This window comes from Leucopleurus acutus (genome assembly GCF_964270905.1).
Source record: "Leucopleurus acutus genome assembly, chromosome: 1".
In the NCBI taxonomy this organism is placed as follows: Eukaryota; Metazoa; Chordata; class Mammalia; order Artiodactyla; family Delphinidae; genus Leucopleurus; species Leucopleurus acutus.
The window spans coordinates 183,211,153-183,226,225 of NC_139142.1; the positions used below are offsets into that span (position 1 = coordinate 183,211,153).

Here is a 15,073-nt window from a genome sequence, read left to right on the forward strand (position 1 = left end):
CCCCAGATTCCCCAGACAGTGGTCAGCCAGAGATGACCTAAAAGGTTACATCACGGGGAGAGCTAAAGCTTGGGATGGAGGAGCAGAAGCACGTGTTTTGACAGGCGTACGCTGCCTACCTCTGTTTTGTCTCCAGAAATACCCCACCCTCACCACCCGAAGTCTTTTGTAATGTGTAGACTGTGTATTTAGCCATAGGTCTCTGTGGTTGACAGGTATCTGCAGGTTTCGAGGGCTTTGGTTTGATTCTAGTTTGGTTCCCTTCATCTGAGGGGAGGAAGTGTGTTATAAAAGAAAAATCAATGGGCTAGAAATCAGGATGCATGGGGCCAGCTCCCAGTCACCTGCAGGAATCTGAGGCCAATCACTGCCCACAACTGGACTTCAGGGTCCCATCTGAAAATTGAAAGTTCTGGATCAGATGATCTTAAGGGTCCCCTCCAGCTCTAAAACCCAAAGGGTCATGGCGATTATACAGGAGGAGAAATGAGGCCTTGGGAAGCAGAACAAGGCTGGGTGGCGAGGAGCCGCCCCCGAGGTACCGTCTGGAGTCTTTATCAAGCCCCCGGAGTCAGGGGTCACCCTACAGCAGTGCATCTCCTAAGGGCCCCGTTCCAAGTAGCGCAGGTTGAAGCAGAATGAGGCAAATTGCTTACAGAATTACTTAGCTCTGAAACATACAGACCCACCAAAGCACTCTAAGTTGTTTACACAGCCTACCCGTTTCCGGCATTCTAGATCTATGGGGAGAAGAGTGCCCGGCCAGAGGCTGAGTCATATCTGAGGCTCGAGCTTAGCCTTGGCCCCTCCAATTGGGGAAGGTCCTCGGTCCACAGAAGGGACACCTCAGTTGCCTTTCCCTCAGCTTGGGCCCGCACCCCTACCCCGTGCCTGAGAATAGCCACGTCCAGAAGGACCATGACAGCCTGACTCGGGGACCTAATTACCTACTGGGCAACCCAGCCTCTGCCCATTTTAAGCATTAAGAAAAGGGTCCTTGGCAAGTTGCCTTATTTTAAACCATGATTGACTAAGTGTACAGTTTTTAAAGGGTGACCAACCAGTAGTGTTTTTAAAAGCAAAAAAACAACACCCCAATAATTCTATATCTTCAAATCCCAAAAGAATACCTTGCAATTTGTTTGGTAAAGAAGCACCTAGAACTCATCCAAATGAAGACTAACTTTTATAATCCAGATAAGAGGATAAGTCGTACATTTAGAGGTAGGAAATGTGTTGAGGTTTTATTAAATCCTTTTATTCCGACGCTTTGGGGAAAGCAGTCATAACCTTGGACTGAGTTTTATCTGACCAAAGGCCAAAAAGAGCAGACAAGAAAAAGATTTCTTTCCTTCCCGACCAGATAGCTGTTGATTAGCAAGCACGCGTTGAATGAAGTGGTGGCCGCGTGACAGCAGAATGTTTTACTCCAGTGAAGCTGCCTCCAGCTGCCCTCCTGCCAGCAGCCCTCATGGCCCTGCCTCCTGTTTCTGACCTTGTTCTGCAGACGCTCCAACTCACTTGTCCTTCCCCTCGGTTGCAGACGTGTGTTTGCACACATCCCTTCATGCTGCTTCTCTTGCCCCAGGACCTAGTTCCCCTAAAACAAGGAATTTGATTTGATCGCCTGCCTGTCCTTGGTCTGCACAGTAACAGGCCAGTGGGAATGGCTGTCCTCCTCAGCACGTGCTCATGACTGCTGTGTGTTGTCTGTGTGGTCCCGCCTCTCTCCATCCTGTTCTGTTGTCCTTTGCGGGGATTTTCCCATCGTTATCATGAGCGACTGGAGAGGGACTGTGTTGAATGGCAGAGAGACCGTGAGTAGTTCCTGTGTGGGACCTGTGTTATTCCAGTTTTGCTCCTGGCAAGAAAAACAGCCTTAAATTGTTTTGTTTTTTAAATTCTTTGCCATTGGGTTAATGTAAGTACATATAGGTCATGGGAAATTAAGACTGTTTCTAAGTTTCAAATAACCCCTACTAGACAGTATGAACCAGAAAAATGTTTAATCAAACCAAAAGTCATGCACAAAGAAAAATACATTCCTTCTGATTGGGTAAATTACTATCAGAGCTATTTAACAATCCCGGCACCAGCTTGGAGCTAAGATTTGCTTTGTCAAATACCAAGAGAAAACCTTCTAATATAGAGTGTCCTCTTTCAAACCGTTCTTCCTTAACAGACATGATGATGCTACCTGTCCTACTGGATAAGAAGGTAGTCAACAAACGGTTACCTGGACAGAGGCAGCTTGACAAATAGTTGGCCACAGCTTCCATATCATCACCGTTTCCTCCCCCACTCCACCCAGGAGCCATTACTTGCTACCGTAAGGAGAGTTTTCTGGTTTTCTGAGTAAAGCCACCTCTTTTCCATGGACAAAGGAGCCATGGAGAAAAGTAGGTAGATGGAATCCAGTTAATTCCCAAACTCATCCTGGGAGAATCTGACTGCCTTCCCTGCCAGAGGGCCTCTCAGCTCCCCACAAGGTAAAGCTTCGGATGGTAGACAAGTAGCTGAACCAGACTGTTTGAGCTTCATACCCTTGTTCTTCCTTATACGCTCATAGAAGGAGGGACTAAAAAAAGGACAGCGCTCTAAAGCTTAAAAGCAGAAAACAGCAAGATCAGAAGGAAGGAATGTGGGCAATTCACTAACAGAGCTTTCCCTTCTGGATTAGTTGAGGGTTCGCCAGGCAGGTTTCATACACTAATAGCTGAACGAAGACGAAGAAAATATTTTTTGCAGTTATATCCACCCAGGAATCTGTATCTGATTTTGTGCTTAAATGTATGTCAAGTGACATCCTTATTTTTCCTTTTTTAAATGAGCTAATTCTTCCAAATGGTTTACCATATAGTGTCTAAAGTTATGATTATCTGCGTATCACCAGCCACAAATGCCTGGTGAGTAATGTTTATGGAAATACTTTATGTAAAGGAGAGAAAAGATGCGATGCTTTGGGCATAGTGTTGTGGTGGCTTGTCACCCTTGGTATGCCTTGTGAAATTAGTTTTAATCTGTATTATTGGAATATATAAAGATACATGTAGTTAGGTACATACACAAGCACATACAACATCACATACACTTGTGACCATATTATTAACACAGGCATGAGTACAAGTGCCACTAATTGTATATATTCATATTCATCTACCCTGATTTTAGACATTTCTTAGACCTAAGTCCTCATTTTCAGCTTGCAGCTTAGAAGAATATATCCCATCTATACCAAAGAAAATTTATCCCAGCAAATACATACAAATCTATGAGAATATATTAATACATTCCTCACTTTTGCCCTTTCTTTATTTGGTATAAAGCCTGGCCGAGGGGTGTGCAGATAACTGTAGTTGGCTCGTGGCACTCCGCCTCCGACTCTTTTTTTCAGCATCATCTTCACGCTGGCCACGCCGGATGTACATGCTCATCTTTACGGGTGGGTCCTTCTAGGTCATTTTCACAGGTTTACTCGATAGTCTCACAGCTCCCCGGGACTCCATCAGGGAGGACCTGGGAGAGTGGTTCAGTTAAAGCACGCGGTAGTCTGGCTGCGCACTAACTTCACTGCTAGACTATTTGCAAAGACCTTCCCTCCCTCGTTGAGGTTCGCCAATCCATTTGGCCTTTTCAAAGAAAGCCCTGTTCTTTTAAGGGGAAGCATTTTATTCAACTAACCTTCTTCAAACCTCTGTTTCGACTGTCCAAAGTGTTTAGATGGAATCAAGTACCAGCAGCTGAATTGACAAATGTTATCTTCAGTATAATGACTATTTAATACAGAATGACATTAGATCATTGATAGGAATAACTCTCAAAAGTTGAAAACTTCCTTTGATGGTTTTTAAGATTCTACCTGGTAATCAATCACCTGTTCTACCTTGGCCGTGGTAAACACACACCTCAGAAAAAATTAGAATAGACTCCTTCATAATAAGAAACTTCAAGCAACGTCAGCAGGACCTCTGCTGGCCACCACCTTTTGAGCTTAGTTGGTATCGGCTAGAACTGCTTGAAATCACTTTCCTTTTCAGGAAGCTGGCTTTCCACGTTCATGGCCCCCAGGTTTTCCTTGACACTCCAGCCCCACCCCAAACGTCACCCAAGGCCCATTTCTGTCCCCTCAAGCCCCCCAGGGAGAACACCAGACCTGAGGCTCCATGAGATCCCTCTAGCCTATCTTGTTACGTGTAGTCCGTTTAGTCTAAGAGATGAAGGTGTCAGAACAGAAGCATGATGGAGTGAGTAGCTCACTGCCCCTCCCGTGTCCTGCGGAAGGCAAGCAAAAACGGGATGCGAGTGCTGAGGTGATTCTGGTATTTGATTCCTCTGTATAATTTCTAAGCACCCTTCTCTTAGTTGTCCTCTATTCTCATTAGACTTACAATTTTTTTCAATTAACCACCTTTGCTATTTTAACATCCTTATTCAATAGCCCTAATTCTTTCAAGATTTTCATTAATGTTTTCACTAAGTTCTTCCCATAAACATATCTTTAAAAAAAAAAGTCTTCATCATAAAGGGAACTCAAGGCAATTATGATGTCACCTCTTCCATTTCCTGAGTTTATAGAAAAGTTCACACTCTATAAAGTATTACTTGTTTTGACTCATATTCAGGGAAAAAGTGACACAGTCAACAACCATAATAGAGCAAAAGGGCAGCCAGGAGACAAGGAAAAAAGTCAAAAAAGTGTGCTGGCCATCATCCAGTTCACATGGGTTAATAGCCAAGATCCAGCTTTTCAGACATGGGGTCACTTCAGTTGACTGAAAAACATGGCATGGGGTGCTCTCATTGGCAGAAACCCCAGTTCCACGGGCACTGATTAATATTCAGGCGTGGGTGTCTGTGTGTGCGTCTGTTTGCTGCTGAGAACAGCCCCATCCCGTTTCTAGCCTTTCATACTGAACAAGCAGCTTCAGTTAGCTACACCGAGGGGAGGGAGCCACATTCTTCCTGCGCCTTTAATTCTTCATCGTCAGAGAGGCTCTCCCTAAGGTCCTTGTCCCTGACAGCATCCTTCAGCTGTTGAGGAAGCTGGTCAGCGGAACTGGTGATTCACTGGTTTATTGAGTACAGAGCTCGTTCTCTCTGCCATTTCCTCATCAGATAGCTTAAGGGAGAGCAGTTTCAATCCTGTCCTTCCCCCTCGAACCCTGGGGCCATCCCACGGCTCCTCAGAGAGCCCAGTAAGTGGCTTAAGTGTACAGATGTCGCAGGCCTCTGCCACTAGTGGTTTTTCACATGCTCTCAAGCTCTGAGCGGCAGAAGGCTTCTACTTCAGAAAGAGAACCCCAGTCCTCGCCAGCAGCGCACTGCTGGAGCTCAGATGCACTGGCTCTCTGTAGGGCGATGGTGAATTCCGTCACTGGCCTAGGGAGTGAGGCTTACCGTTGCTCAGGGGCTTGCGGTGGTCGTCTGTGTGTCTGCCGTTATTACAGTTTGTCACTTCATAGTTTTGTCTGTAAGTTCTTGGTGTACTTGGTGTGCTCGCTGCATGCACTTGCTGTCGTACTTGTGTCAAATGATTCTCTAACTTCCTTTGGAAAGCACTAATGAAAAGTGCTGTTTCTCTTCTCTATTGTTGGGTTTTTTGTAAAGTTGCTCAAATGCTCTCAGGTATGGCGGCTCTGAATGGAGGACTTGGCGCCACGGGCTTGACGAATGGCACGGCGGGCACCATGGACGCCCTCACCCAGGCCTACTCAGGGATCCAGCAGTACGCGGCCGCGGCGCTGCCCACGCTGTACAGCCAGAGCCTGCTGCAGCAGCAGAGCGCGGCCGGCAGCCAGAAGGAAGGTACGTGCCTGGGGCCCGGGCCGGAGGGCAGCGTTCGCCCCCAGAGCACAGCTCCAAGGAACTTCCACCGAGCCACTGTCCTGAGAGAAAGCAGTTGTTTTATTTCTCCTACTCATGTTCGTTTAGTTTTTCGTAAAGAAATCTGACAGGCCCTTTCAGTCTTCTTTCCTGTCATATTTAGCTTTACTGTTCCTCTCCCTGTTCAGGTGGAGTCCTCACCCTCTGTGCGCCATACGCAATTACCTAGTGATTGCTGCCATCAAAAAATTGCGGGGAGCACCCTCTCCCGAATCAGCAGGGCCACCTCTCATTTCTCCCCTTCCATACAAACTCCTCGTTAGAGGAAGGGGTGGGTCGATGCAGCCCCCTGTGGGCTCGGCCCAGCTTTCCCGCAGTCCATGTTCCCCGTGATGGTGGACCTCACCTCTTAGTCCGCGATGGTTTCCAGGTTAATGAAAAAATCCACTCTTAGGTTTGACTCAGTCTCGGTTTAATCAGGGGTCTTCTGGGGAAGCAAATAAGTGATTGATTGCCTTGCTTCTCTGCCGGTAAGGCAAAATAAACATCAGGAAGTGAATGCTAAGAATAAATGAAGGCTAATTATAAAGCAGTTAATGAGCTGGCCCGAGTAGGGAGGGCTTGTCTCTTTCTTTCCTCCTTTTGGCTCCTTCCTCCTTGATTGAAATTGCTTTTAAAGCAGAATCTGCACTGTGATATTTATTCTTTTTCTGACTTGTTTTGAACACAAGAAGTTAGAAAAGGGAAGTACTTGCTGAAGATGTTTTTAAAATTTCTTTCCCTTCTCCTATATCCTCACCCCATAGTTCCAGGCTGGTTTTTGTCTGAATATTTTGACTTTAAACATGGTGTCCTATAAGAAATAGAAGGTTTTTTTTTTTTAAGTTGGGAATAGTAAACAGGACACAGCTTTAAAGATACTCATGTGTTTTGCGGGTTTTTTGGGTTTTTTTGTTTTGCGGTACGCGGGCCTCTCACCGTTGTGGCCTCTCCCGTTGTGGAGCACAGGCTCCGGACGCGCAGGCTCAGCGGCCATGGCTCACGGGCCCATCCGCTCCGCAGCATGTGGGATCTTCCCGGAGCCCGTGTCCCCTGCATCGGCAGGCGGACTCCCAACCACTGTGCCACCAGGGAAGCCCTATCTTCCATTTTTAATGCTGTTACATATAAACAGAAAAATATCTTCCTTTAAAAAAACAAAAACATGGGCTTCCCTGGTGGCGCAGTGGTTGAGAGTCCGCCTGCCAATGCAGGGGACGTGGGTTCGTGCCCCGGTCCGGGAGGATCCCACATGCCACAGAGCGGCTGGGCCCGTGAGCCATGGCCACTGAGCCTGCGCGTCCGGAGCCTGTGCTCCACAACGGGAGAGGCCACAACAGTGAGAGGCCCGCATACCGCAAAACAAAAAAAGGAAGATAGTTGAAAATCTGAGTTTCATTCTTTCAACTTTCTCTTTCCTCTCTGCTGTGACTGTTATTGTTGATTTTTTTAAAACTTGGCACAACTGTTCAGACAACTGCGTTTTCCCCAGGCATGTGGAGACCCCATGTCATAAACACCTCGGCTTCCCAAAGGAAAGCCTGTATTGAGGTCCCTGTGTCTGAGGTCTGACTACCATGGTGACAAGTGAGGGTGGTAGGAGGGATCCTGTCAGATAACCGTATCCTCAGGAGAGACTGTAAAAGCCAGTTCCCCCACATGCGTCTTAGAGAGTGTTGGTCACTTCTCCCTCACCCAGCAGGGCCTCACAGCAAACCATATAACCCGGGTCACTGAGAAACATCTGTCACCAGCAGACTCGAAAGTCAGTAGCTTAAGGAGAAAGTCCGGGCCCGGAAGTTGCTTCACACCAGCTCACTCACTGCCCTAAATTTCTATCCCTTAAGTTTTAGGCGCTGCTTGTGCAATACTTAATCCTCTGGGATTAATGTAAAATGGTTCAAGATAAATACTGCCCGCTCCAGATCATCTACATTTAGGTGTGTGGGCTACCAGCAGCATGGGTTAGTGCTTGATGGTGCTTTAGGTTTGTTCAGGTCTTTCTAAATCATCTTCCATCTTCTCGTATGTCTCTTCTGATCACCACCTTCTCACCCTGTTAACCTGTGCTAAGAAATTTAAACCATCTTAACATTAGCTTAACTAAAACATAATTTAAAAGGCAGGTCATACTGAGAAGCAAAGGAAAGACCCCATGATGTATTCCACTACTAAACAGAGTTTTAGATTTTCTACTCCTTAGTTCTGTTCTTTAATCAAGAAAGTTGAGTCAATTTGATGTATTTAGTCGTCTACCCTGGTATATATTTTCCGACTGGAAAGTGAACCAGTCTGGCCTTGTAAAGAAATGGTTTTAATATTTTCCTCAGCTAATCTTCTGAAGGGTTATGGCATCCCTACAGATCTAAATTCAGGCAAGCTGACCACGTTTCCTGCCATTCCTAAATATCCTCTGAGCTCTTTCACACCCTTCCCATCTCCCTGTGTTTGCAAGAGGCATGTCACACACTCGGCATTAGAGCCTCCAGATCCCAACTGGCGGTCTGATACAGACACCCCCAGTGCTTTCTGCTACATCAGGTGCCCCATGAGAAATATGAACGTGAACACCCAGCCAGCTGGGACCAATGATACAACTCAACGAGCTCTAGCAAGTTAGTCGCGTATACTAGAGGCCTGAGGAATGTGTGGTTGGTCAGCAGGTTTTTACTGAAGGGAGACAGAAGGAAGATACCTAGGTTGAACCCCAGAAAAACTCTTTCTTTACCCTTGGTGTCTATGGCAGTAGCCTCCTTCACTGAATATTAAGAGGTTTTCCATACCAAGTCACCTTTTTCTCATTTTAGTGTTAATGACTTCGGCAGTTTGCAAAATCCAAGTATTTCTTGGTGATGAGGAAAAAGACAGCCTCCTTGGGTTTACCTTCTTCCTGTTTTCTTAGTCCCCTGTCTGGCCTGGGTACGTTCAGAATGCACTGCATTCGAGAAGGCCAGGACTACCCAGGCATGGCCAGTAATCTGTCACAGTGCATTAAAATTGCATTTTCTCCCCAGGCTTCAGGAGGTGAGCTGACTTCACAATTCCCATTGGGCCCCATTAATCCTCATTTGTGCATTTGGACCTTCTAGTTAGAAGGCATATCCAGTATGGGCAGTACCAGCTCTGCCTGATAGACAAACTGCAGGGGACGCACATGCATAGTGGCCCTCAGAACACCCACCTCCAGTGTTTTGGTTTTGCATCTATTCATATTAAGCTTTGACTGTTTAAGAGTTGTCTTTTTTTTTTTAAACAAAGAAACATCTGGGGACCTAACCCTGTAATTGTGCCCCTTTAAATACAAACTGTGTCTCTTGCACTGGAACATGGCTATGCCCCTGGAAATTGTGAGCAATACGGAAAATTAAAGTGGCCATGTTAACACTTAAATAAGAAAGAAATGCTTCATCTCTGTGGCTTCAGAAATTTGCCTCAGGAAGATTTCCTTGTGAAAAGTCCTATTCATTAGAATACTTTTTTCTTTTATGATTGTGTGTTTGTGTGTGTGGAAAGAAACTTGGTTTGACTTTTCTTTGCAAAGATGTTTATCCCTTTTATTTTTACAAAGTTCTTTCTACCCCAGTTCTCCTTCTCTTCGGCCCATACAAACAGACACTGACCCCCCAGCCCCTGGGGCTTCCCGGTGGAGCAGGCAGTCCTGGTGCCTCTCCTGCGAGAGTCAGTCAAGGCCCCGTGAACCAGGTGCTTGGCTACTTCACCAGTTTTATGAGCTCCCTTCCCTCCCAGACACCATGCCCAGAACATCCTAGAGGAATCCAGCCCTGGGGCCTCCCCAGAACCATCTGGGGAAGGACCTACAACTCCCCCAAGCACCCTCTGACCTGGAAAGCATTCTCGCCTGTGACATATTAAAAGGTGATGACCTGCTGTAATCATTGGGATTCCCTTTCTGCTTCCTTTAAGCTGCAGCTAGTTCTTCTGCAGGTGGCTAGAGAGATGGGAGAATGAAATGGAAGGGAACTTAAGAGTGCTGCCCTGTCTGGTGTAGCTAAGATCGCCCCTACTCTGTCCTCGTTCCTTGTATTTCTGGAAGTTATGGCGGAGAGCCAAGAACCAGGCTTCGCTTAGTCTCTGACCAGCTTGTGCACCTCATGCGCTCAGTTTGCAAGGCTAATTCCCAGTGGTGTCATTCCGATCACAGTTGTGAAACTCTAGCACCTACTTTTTCCTGCCTTGATTCATTGCCAGTCATTTCTAAGAAAGATGATTATTAGACTGTGTGTTAAGAGATCTGCCAAATCAGAACTGGATGGATAATTAGGTAAATGATTGAGAAATCCAAGCAGCATTACTGCTATATTCATTACTTCTAAATTGCCGCAATTTGCTTAGAATACACAGGACACTGTATCCAAGAGAGAATATACACTACGTACTATAAAACATGGCCACGTGGGAAAAACCCACGCCTTTATTCTCCTCCCCGACTCTACCCCTCGTCTGCCACCTTCACGCCCAGGAAGACTGAAGATACATGCTCACACGCAGTAAGCAAATGTGACCCACAGCTTATAGATGAAAAGGAAGCCATTCTTAACCGGTGTCTCTTTTGGAAGTCAGGAAAATGTGCAGGACGACTCCTGTCCTAAAAGACATACCAGCACTGGACTTGTATCCATCTCTGTATGAGGGAAAGCCCCGTGCTTAGCCCATCTGTTGTTAAAGCATTCCTGAGAAGAGGCTTTGGGAACTGAGAAGTGCAGAATACCTTACTCTGATTTTTTTTTTTTTTTTCCCTCCCCTCTTTAGGTCCAGAGGGTGCAAACCTCTTTATTTACCACCTTCCACAGGAGTTTGGAGACCAGGACATCCTGCAGATGTTCATGCCTTTTGGAAATGTTATCTCTGCTAAAGTCTTCATTGACAAACAGACCAATCTGAGCAAGTGCTTTGGTATGCGAGAGAAGCCAGCTAGAATGCACAGTGCGCGGCCAGCAAGGGGTCATGGGAAGGCAAATGTAATGGCCAGCATTTAGATGCCGGGACAGGGCCTTCCGTGTGTGTGTGGTGGTTCCAGGTTGTCTGGATCCATGTAAGCAGACTGGGTCAAGTCATCTCATCAAAAAGGCAGAAAAGACCTGGGAGAAAGGAAAGATCTGGGAAATTAAATGCCCGTATAGTAGGTAGTGCTCTATGCTGTACTCAAGGGCCTTACTGCCTATAACTAATCACCTTCCATAGTTGACCAGCAACAGTCTCTTTGGGCCCCCAGTTTGAACCACAGGCTTCACCGGATGGAAGGAGTCTACAGACTGTAGTGTAGTTGAGACTCCTGATACAGAATGGCACTGCAGACACTTTGCCACAAACCCTTCCAGGTCCACCAGGACTCAGACCCTGTGGGTGTAGGCAGCACATTGTACTGGGGGCTTATTGTTCGGCATCTGGATGTACATAAAAACACACTCATCGATGCACACACCTTCACAGTAGGGGTGTGCTCAGGCCACGCCCAACATAGCAGCTCCAGGAGCCCAGGGACGGTGGCTGGTTTAGCTCATGGTGACATGAAGTGCTGCGGTGTGCTGGGATGCTGGGATCTGCAGTGGCTGCCTGAGTGGGTGGAGAGCACAGGAGATGCAGGTGTTCTCAGAACGCTGGACATCCCAGCTCCTCGGTGGCCCGAGCTGTCACGGTCTCCTTCCTCAAGCAGCCTGGACTCTGGCTCCCTGGGGCGTTTTCGCTCCCTGAGAGAGTATGGCAGGCTCACTGCATGCCCTAATGTTTTACAGAGGAGGAGAACATTCATTAAATCTAGTTCTTGTTTTAGTTTTTGAACCCTTGTGTTCCCCAAAGTAGTTTAGAGGCTAGAATGTTCAGAGCATATACTTCTAACTTGGCAAGTTCTGGCCCAGTTTGAGATGTAACATTTGCTTTAATCACTCCTCCGATTTAATGACTCACATTGGTCATAGGTGCTAAGAGTAGCACAAAACAAAATAAAGTTGAACAGATGTGGGCAGAGGAGAACAAATAGAAGTGGGCAGGAAAGGTGGGGACGGCTCCTGCAGAGGCACAAACTCAGACTTGGCGCCCGGCTGACTGGCGACGGGCGGCCAGTCTGAAGAGAGTGCTCTGGCTTCTGAAACTCCACTCGCGTAACGTCCTTCTGATTTCCGTGCTGTCACCCAGGAAAGCCTGAAGCCTCTGTTGTTGGGGGAATTAGCGTGTCAGCCATTTCAAGTCACTGTTTCTATCCAAGTGGAAAGGCTGTTAGCCTGAACCCATTACAGGTATATAAACGCCCTTGTAATGGTTCACGAGAGAGTGAAATGGAAAGTAAGTTGTTATATAGGCTGTGTGCATGTCTCAGTAAGGGCTCCCCATTGGGAGCTTCCCTGAACAAGGCTTGCGAGCCAGACGTTTATAGTCTTCATCGCTAAACAATGTCCTGAGCTTATTTGGAGATTAGAAAAAGGATTGTAGTTCATGGTTTGATTTTGAGAAAATATTTACCGTCTTGAAAAGAGATTATATCAGCCCCCAAACTACTTAACCACTGTGTTCATAATAATGCATCAGACAGTGGTATTTAGTGTTATGCACTACGTTTTCAGTTTTTATTAAAAAGCTGTAACATCCCATATGTAGGTGTCTCGGTGAGACAGCCTAACTTCTTGGGGTCCCAGGTTTGCTGGTGATAACGTGGTACCCCATTCTTCATCCTAAGCTCTTGGCCAGGTTTTGTTATCCACTTTGCCCTTGACCCATTTCCATTCTTCAATCATCTTGCTACCTCTGGATAAGACGTAGGAGGAAAGGAGAAAATCAGCAAAAATCTTAGATTCAAGATCACATTTATTGGGAATTTAAATTTAATAAAAATTTAAACCACCATTTTGCATACAGGCAGCCGACGAGAAGCTATTCTGCTTATACTGTATGCCTATTTTTATCAGCTGAGAACTCTGCTAAAGGTATATTTATGTCCCTTTCTTCCTCCTCTAATTTGTAAAGGAATGTTCTCCTTAGCTTTATACTTTAGTAGTAGATAGATAGATGGAGAACTTGGTATAAAACCTTCTGAACAGTGGATGGTCAGAGCTGAAATCCAATCAGTATAACTTCCTTTCAACAACAAAAGTAAGTAGGGACAACACTTAAGAAACTTTTGCATGTAACCCCGCCCCCCAGTGCTGAAACAAAACTATGTGGTCAGAATTCTGTTTCTGGGTTTTGGCAGAGCCTGGGTGGTCGTCAGAAGCGTCTGAGTGTTGGTACAGAGAAAGGTGGTGGGAAGTATGTCGGGATGGCTGTGAAGCCCTGAGCTGTTTAGACTGTTTATTCTCCAGGACAGCTGGGGATACAAGGTAGCAATTTCCATTCTGCTGAATTCACCGGAGCTTTGAAAATGGAGGTTGAGATAAGGAGAACGGGCACAGCATTTCCCCTGGGCCCCTAGGTTCCTCTCAGTAACAGCTCCAAGTGGTAAAAATGAAGTACAAATTATGCTAGATTTAATTCACCAACTGACCCCGTCCTGTATACATGGAGAATTGGAAGGGAAACAGTCAGGGTCTTGGGCGACATACCGGTTATGCAGCCCTTCCCTCAATTATCCTGCTTTTAAACCTCACCTGGTTGGGGCATGTGAGCCTCTGGGGGCCCCTGGAGACCTAGAATATTTGTACCACTGCTTCTAGGAGCAGCACTTACTGATGTATTGGAGGCTGGTTCGGGATTCTAAGGGACTTTAAACCCGAACAGGTTTGACTGAAATCAGTAAACAGACTAAATTGACTCAGTGTTTGAGATTTTAGCCTTCTGCAGAGGGGTTTTGTTCTCATGATAGCAAGTTAGCGGTCCAGCCAGCTTCTCCACTGCTTCTCAGTGGATGTTTCCAGTGTTGCCCCTAAAACATGACCTGTAGTCCGTGAACTGAGTAGAGCTGACCCGAGACCGCAGGCTGGGCACGTGTCACTTAGCATCTGCAGCCACCCTCCTTTGCTCCCCTGCCTCTCCATCTTGATTCCCGCCCTCCCTCCGCTTGTGTCTTCCAGGTTTTGTTAGCTACGACAATCCCGTGTCTGCGCAAGCTGCTATCCAGGCTATGAATGGCTTTCAGATTGGCATGAAACGCTTGAAGGTCCAGCTGAAGCGCTCCAAAAACGACAGCAAACCTTACTGATCCTAACCCCAGAGGCTCCCTGCTCTTATTTTAGCTTTCTTAGGGTAAGTCCCACGAGCCAGCCTGGGCTCAACAGGAAAGGCAGAGGAGGACCACATTGCCAACCTTTACCAAGAGAGACGGTTATTTTTACAATAAGGCCTCCATTACCCCCTCCCGGGCCCCCTACCCAGTTCGCCATAAACTCGGCTACCTTGTTTCTATCGAGTAAACTCCTCCTCCACTTGCACCACTGTATTCTCCTTTGTTTTGCAATTTGAATCTCCTTTTACCTTTTTTGGTTTTTGTTTTTTGCTTTTTTTAAAGAAAAACACATTACACAATAAATGACATCTTAACAACTTAAAAGGCAAAGAAAGGCTAACGTGCAATTCTAACTCTGAGACCCACCCCCCTCCCCCTCCCCCACCCTGTGCCCCAGAGCACTGCCTGGAGAATTCGCCCCTCCTGCCCGCGCCCACCCCGCAGAGGGGCGCCAGCTGTTCATAGAGGGTAAGGCGGTGGCCTAGCGCGAGAGAAAAGCCAGGAGAAGCACTTAAAAACAATACAAAATGTCTTTCCACTACATTTGGTTTGTTTTAATAAGTAGGATTTTATTTTAGTGTTCAAAGAAACATGACATTTATTGGTCAGATTATTACACTGGTTGTCTATTTTGTTACTGTTTTATTTTAGTTTTTAGAAAGGATTAATGTAAAAAAAGATTTAGAGATCTGTTTCTTAAAGCTACAGGGTTTAAAAATTAAAAATGAGTGAAAATACTTGATGTTTCTTGAAAGATAAATTTAATAAATAAGTAATACATAAATACTACATAAAAAGAAAGCCACAGGCCTGTAAATTTTATTTGTAAAAAAAGCATTTCTATTTTTGTACAAAATTTTTACTGCCTCAGAAATAATGGAAGTTATTTATTGCCTATTGTTAACTTATTGGGTACCTAAAGAGCAGCTCTCTGTGCTAGCCAGATCCTTCTGAAGTAGTCTCTAGAGGAATCGTTCTAGGAATGGGCTTTTTTTCACCGTTGAACCCTAGGCCTCAAGTCCATGCTTTATCCTCTCG

The 15,073-nt window shown here is 46.0% G+C and overlaps 1 protein-coding gene across 2 annotated transcripts in view; it reads left to right on the plus strand.

Annotated features, from left to right (window-relative positions):
• The window catches only part of CELF2 (CUGBP Elav-like family member 2), a 393,615-nt gene extending 379,144 nt beyond the window's left edge, over positions 1–14,471 (plus strand). For both annotated transcript variants that reach the window (XM_082852498.1, XM_082852497.1), the window contains exons 11-13: positions 5,626–5,805; positions 10,633–10,776; positions 13,884–14,471. In XM_082852498.1, coding sequence (XP_082708624.1) covers positions 5,626–5,805; positions 10,633–10,776; positions 13,884–14,011 — 452 coding nt within the window. In that variant the 3' untranslated portion in view covers positions 14,012–14,471. The remainder of the gene's footprint in view (positions 1–5,625; positions 5,806–10,632; positions 10,777–13,883) is intronic.
• The last annotated feature ends 602 nt before the right edge of the window (positions 14,472–15,073 follow it).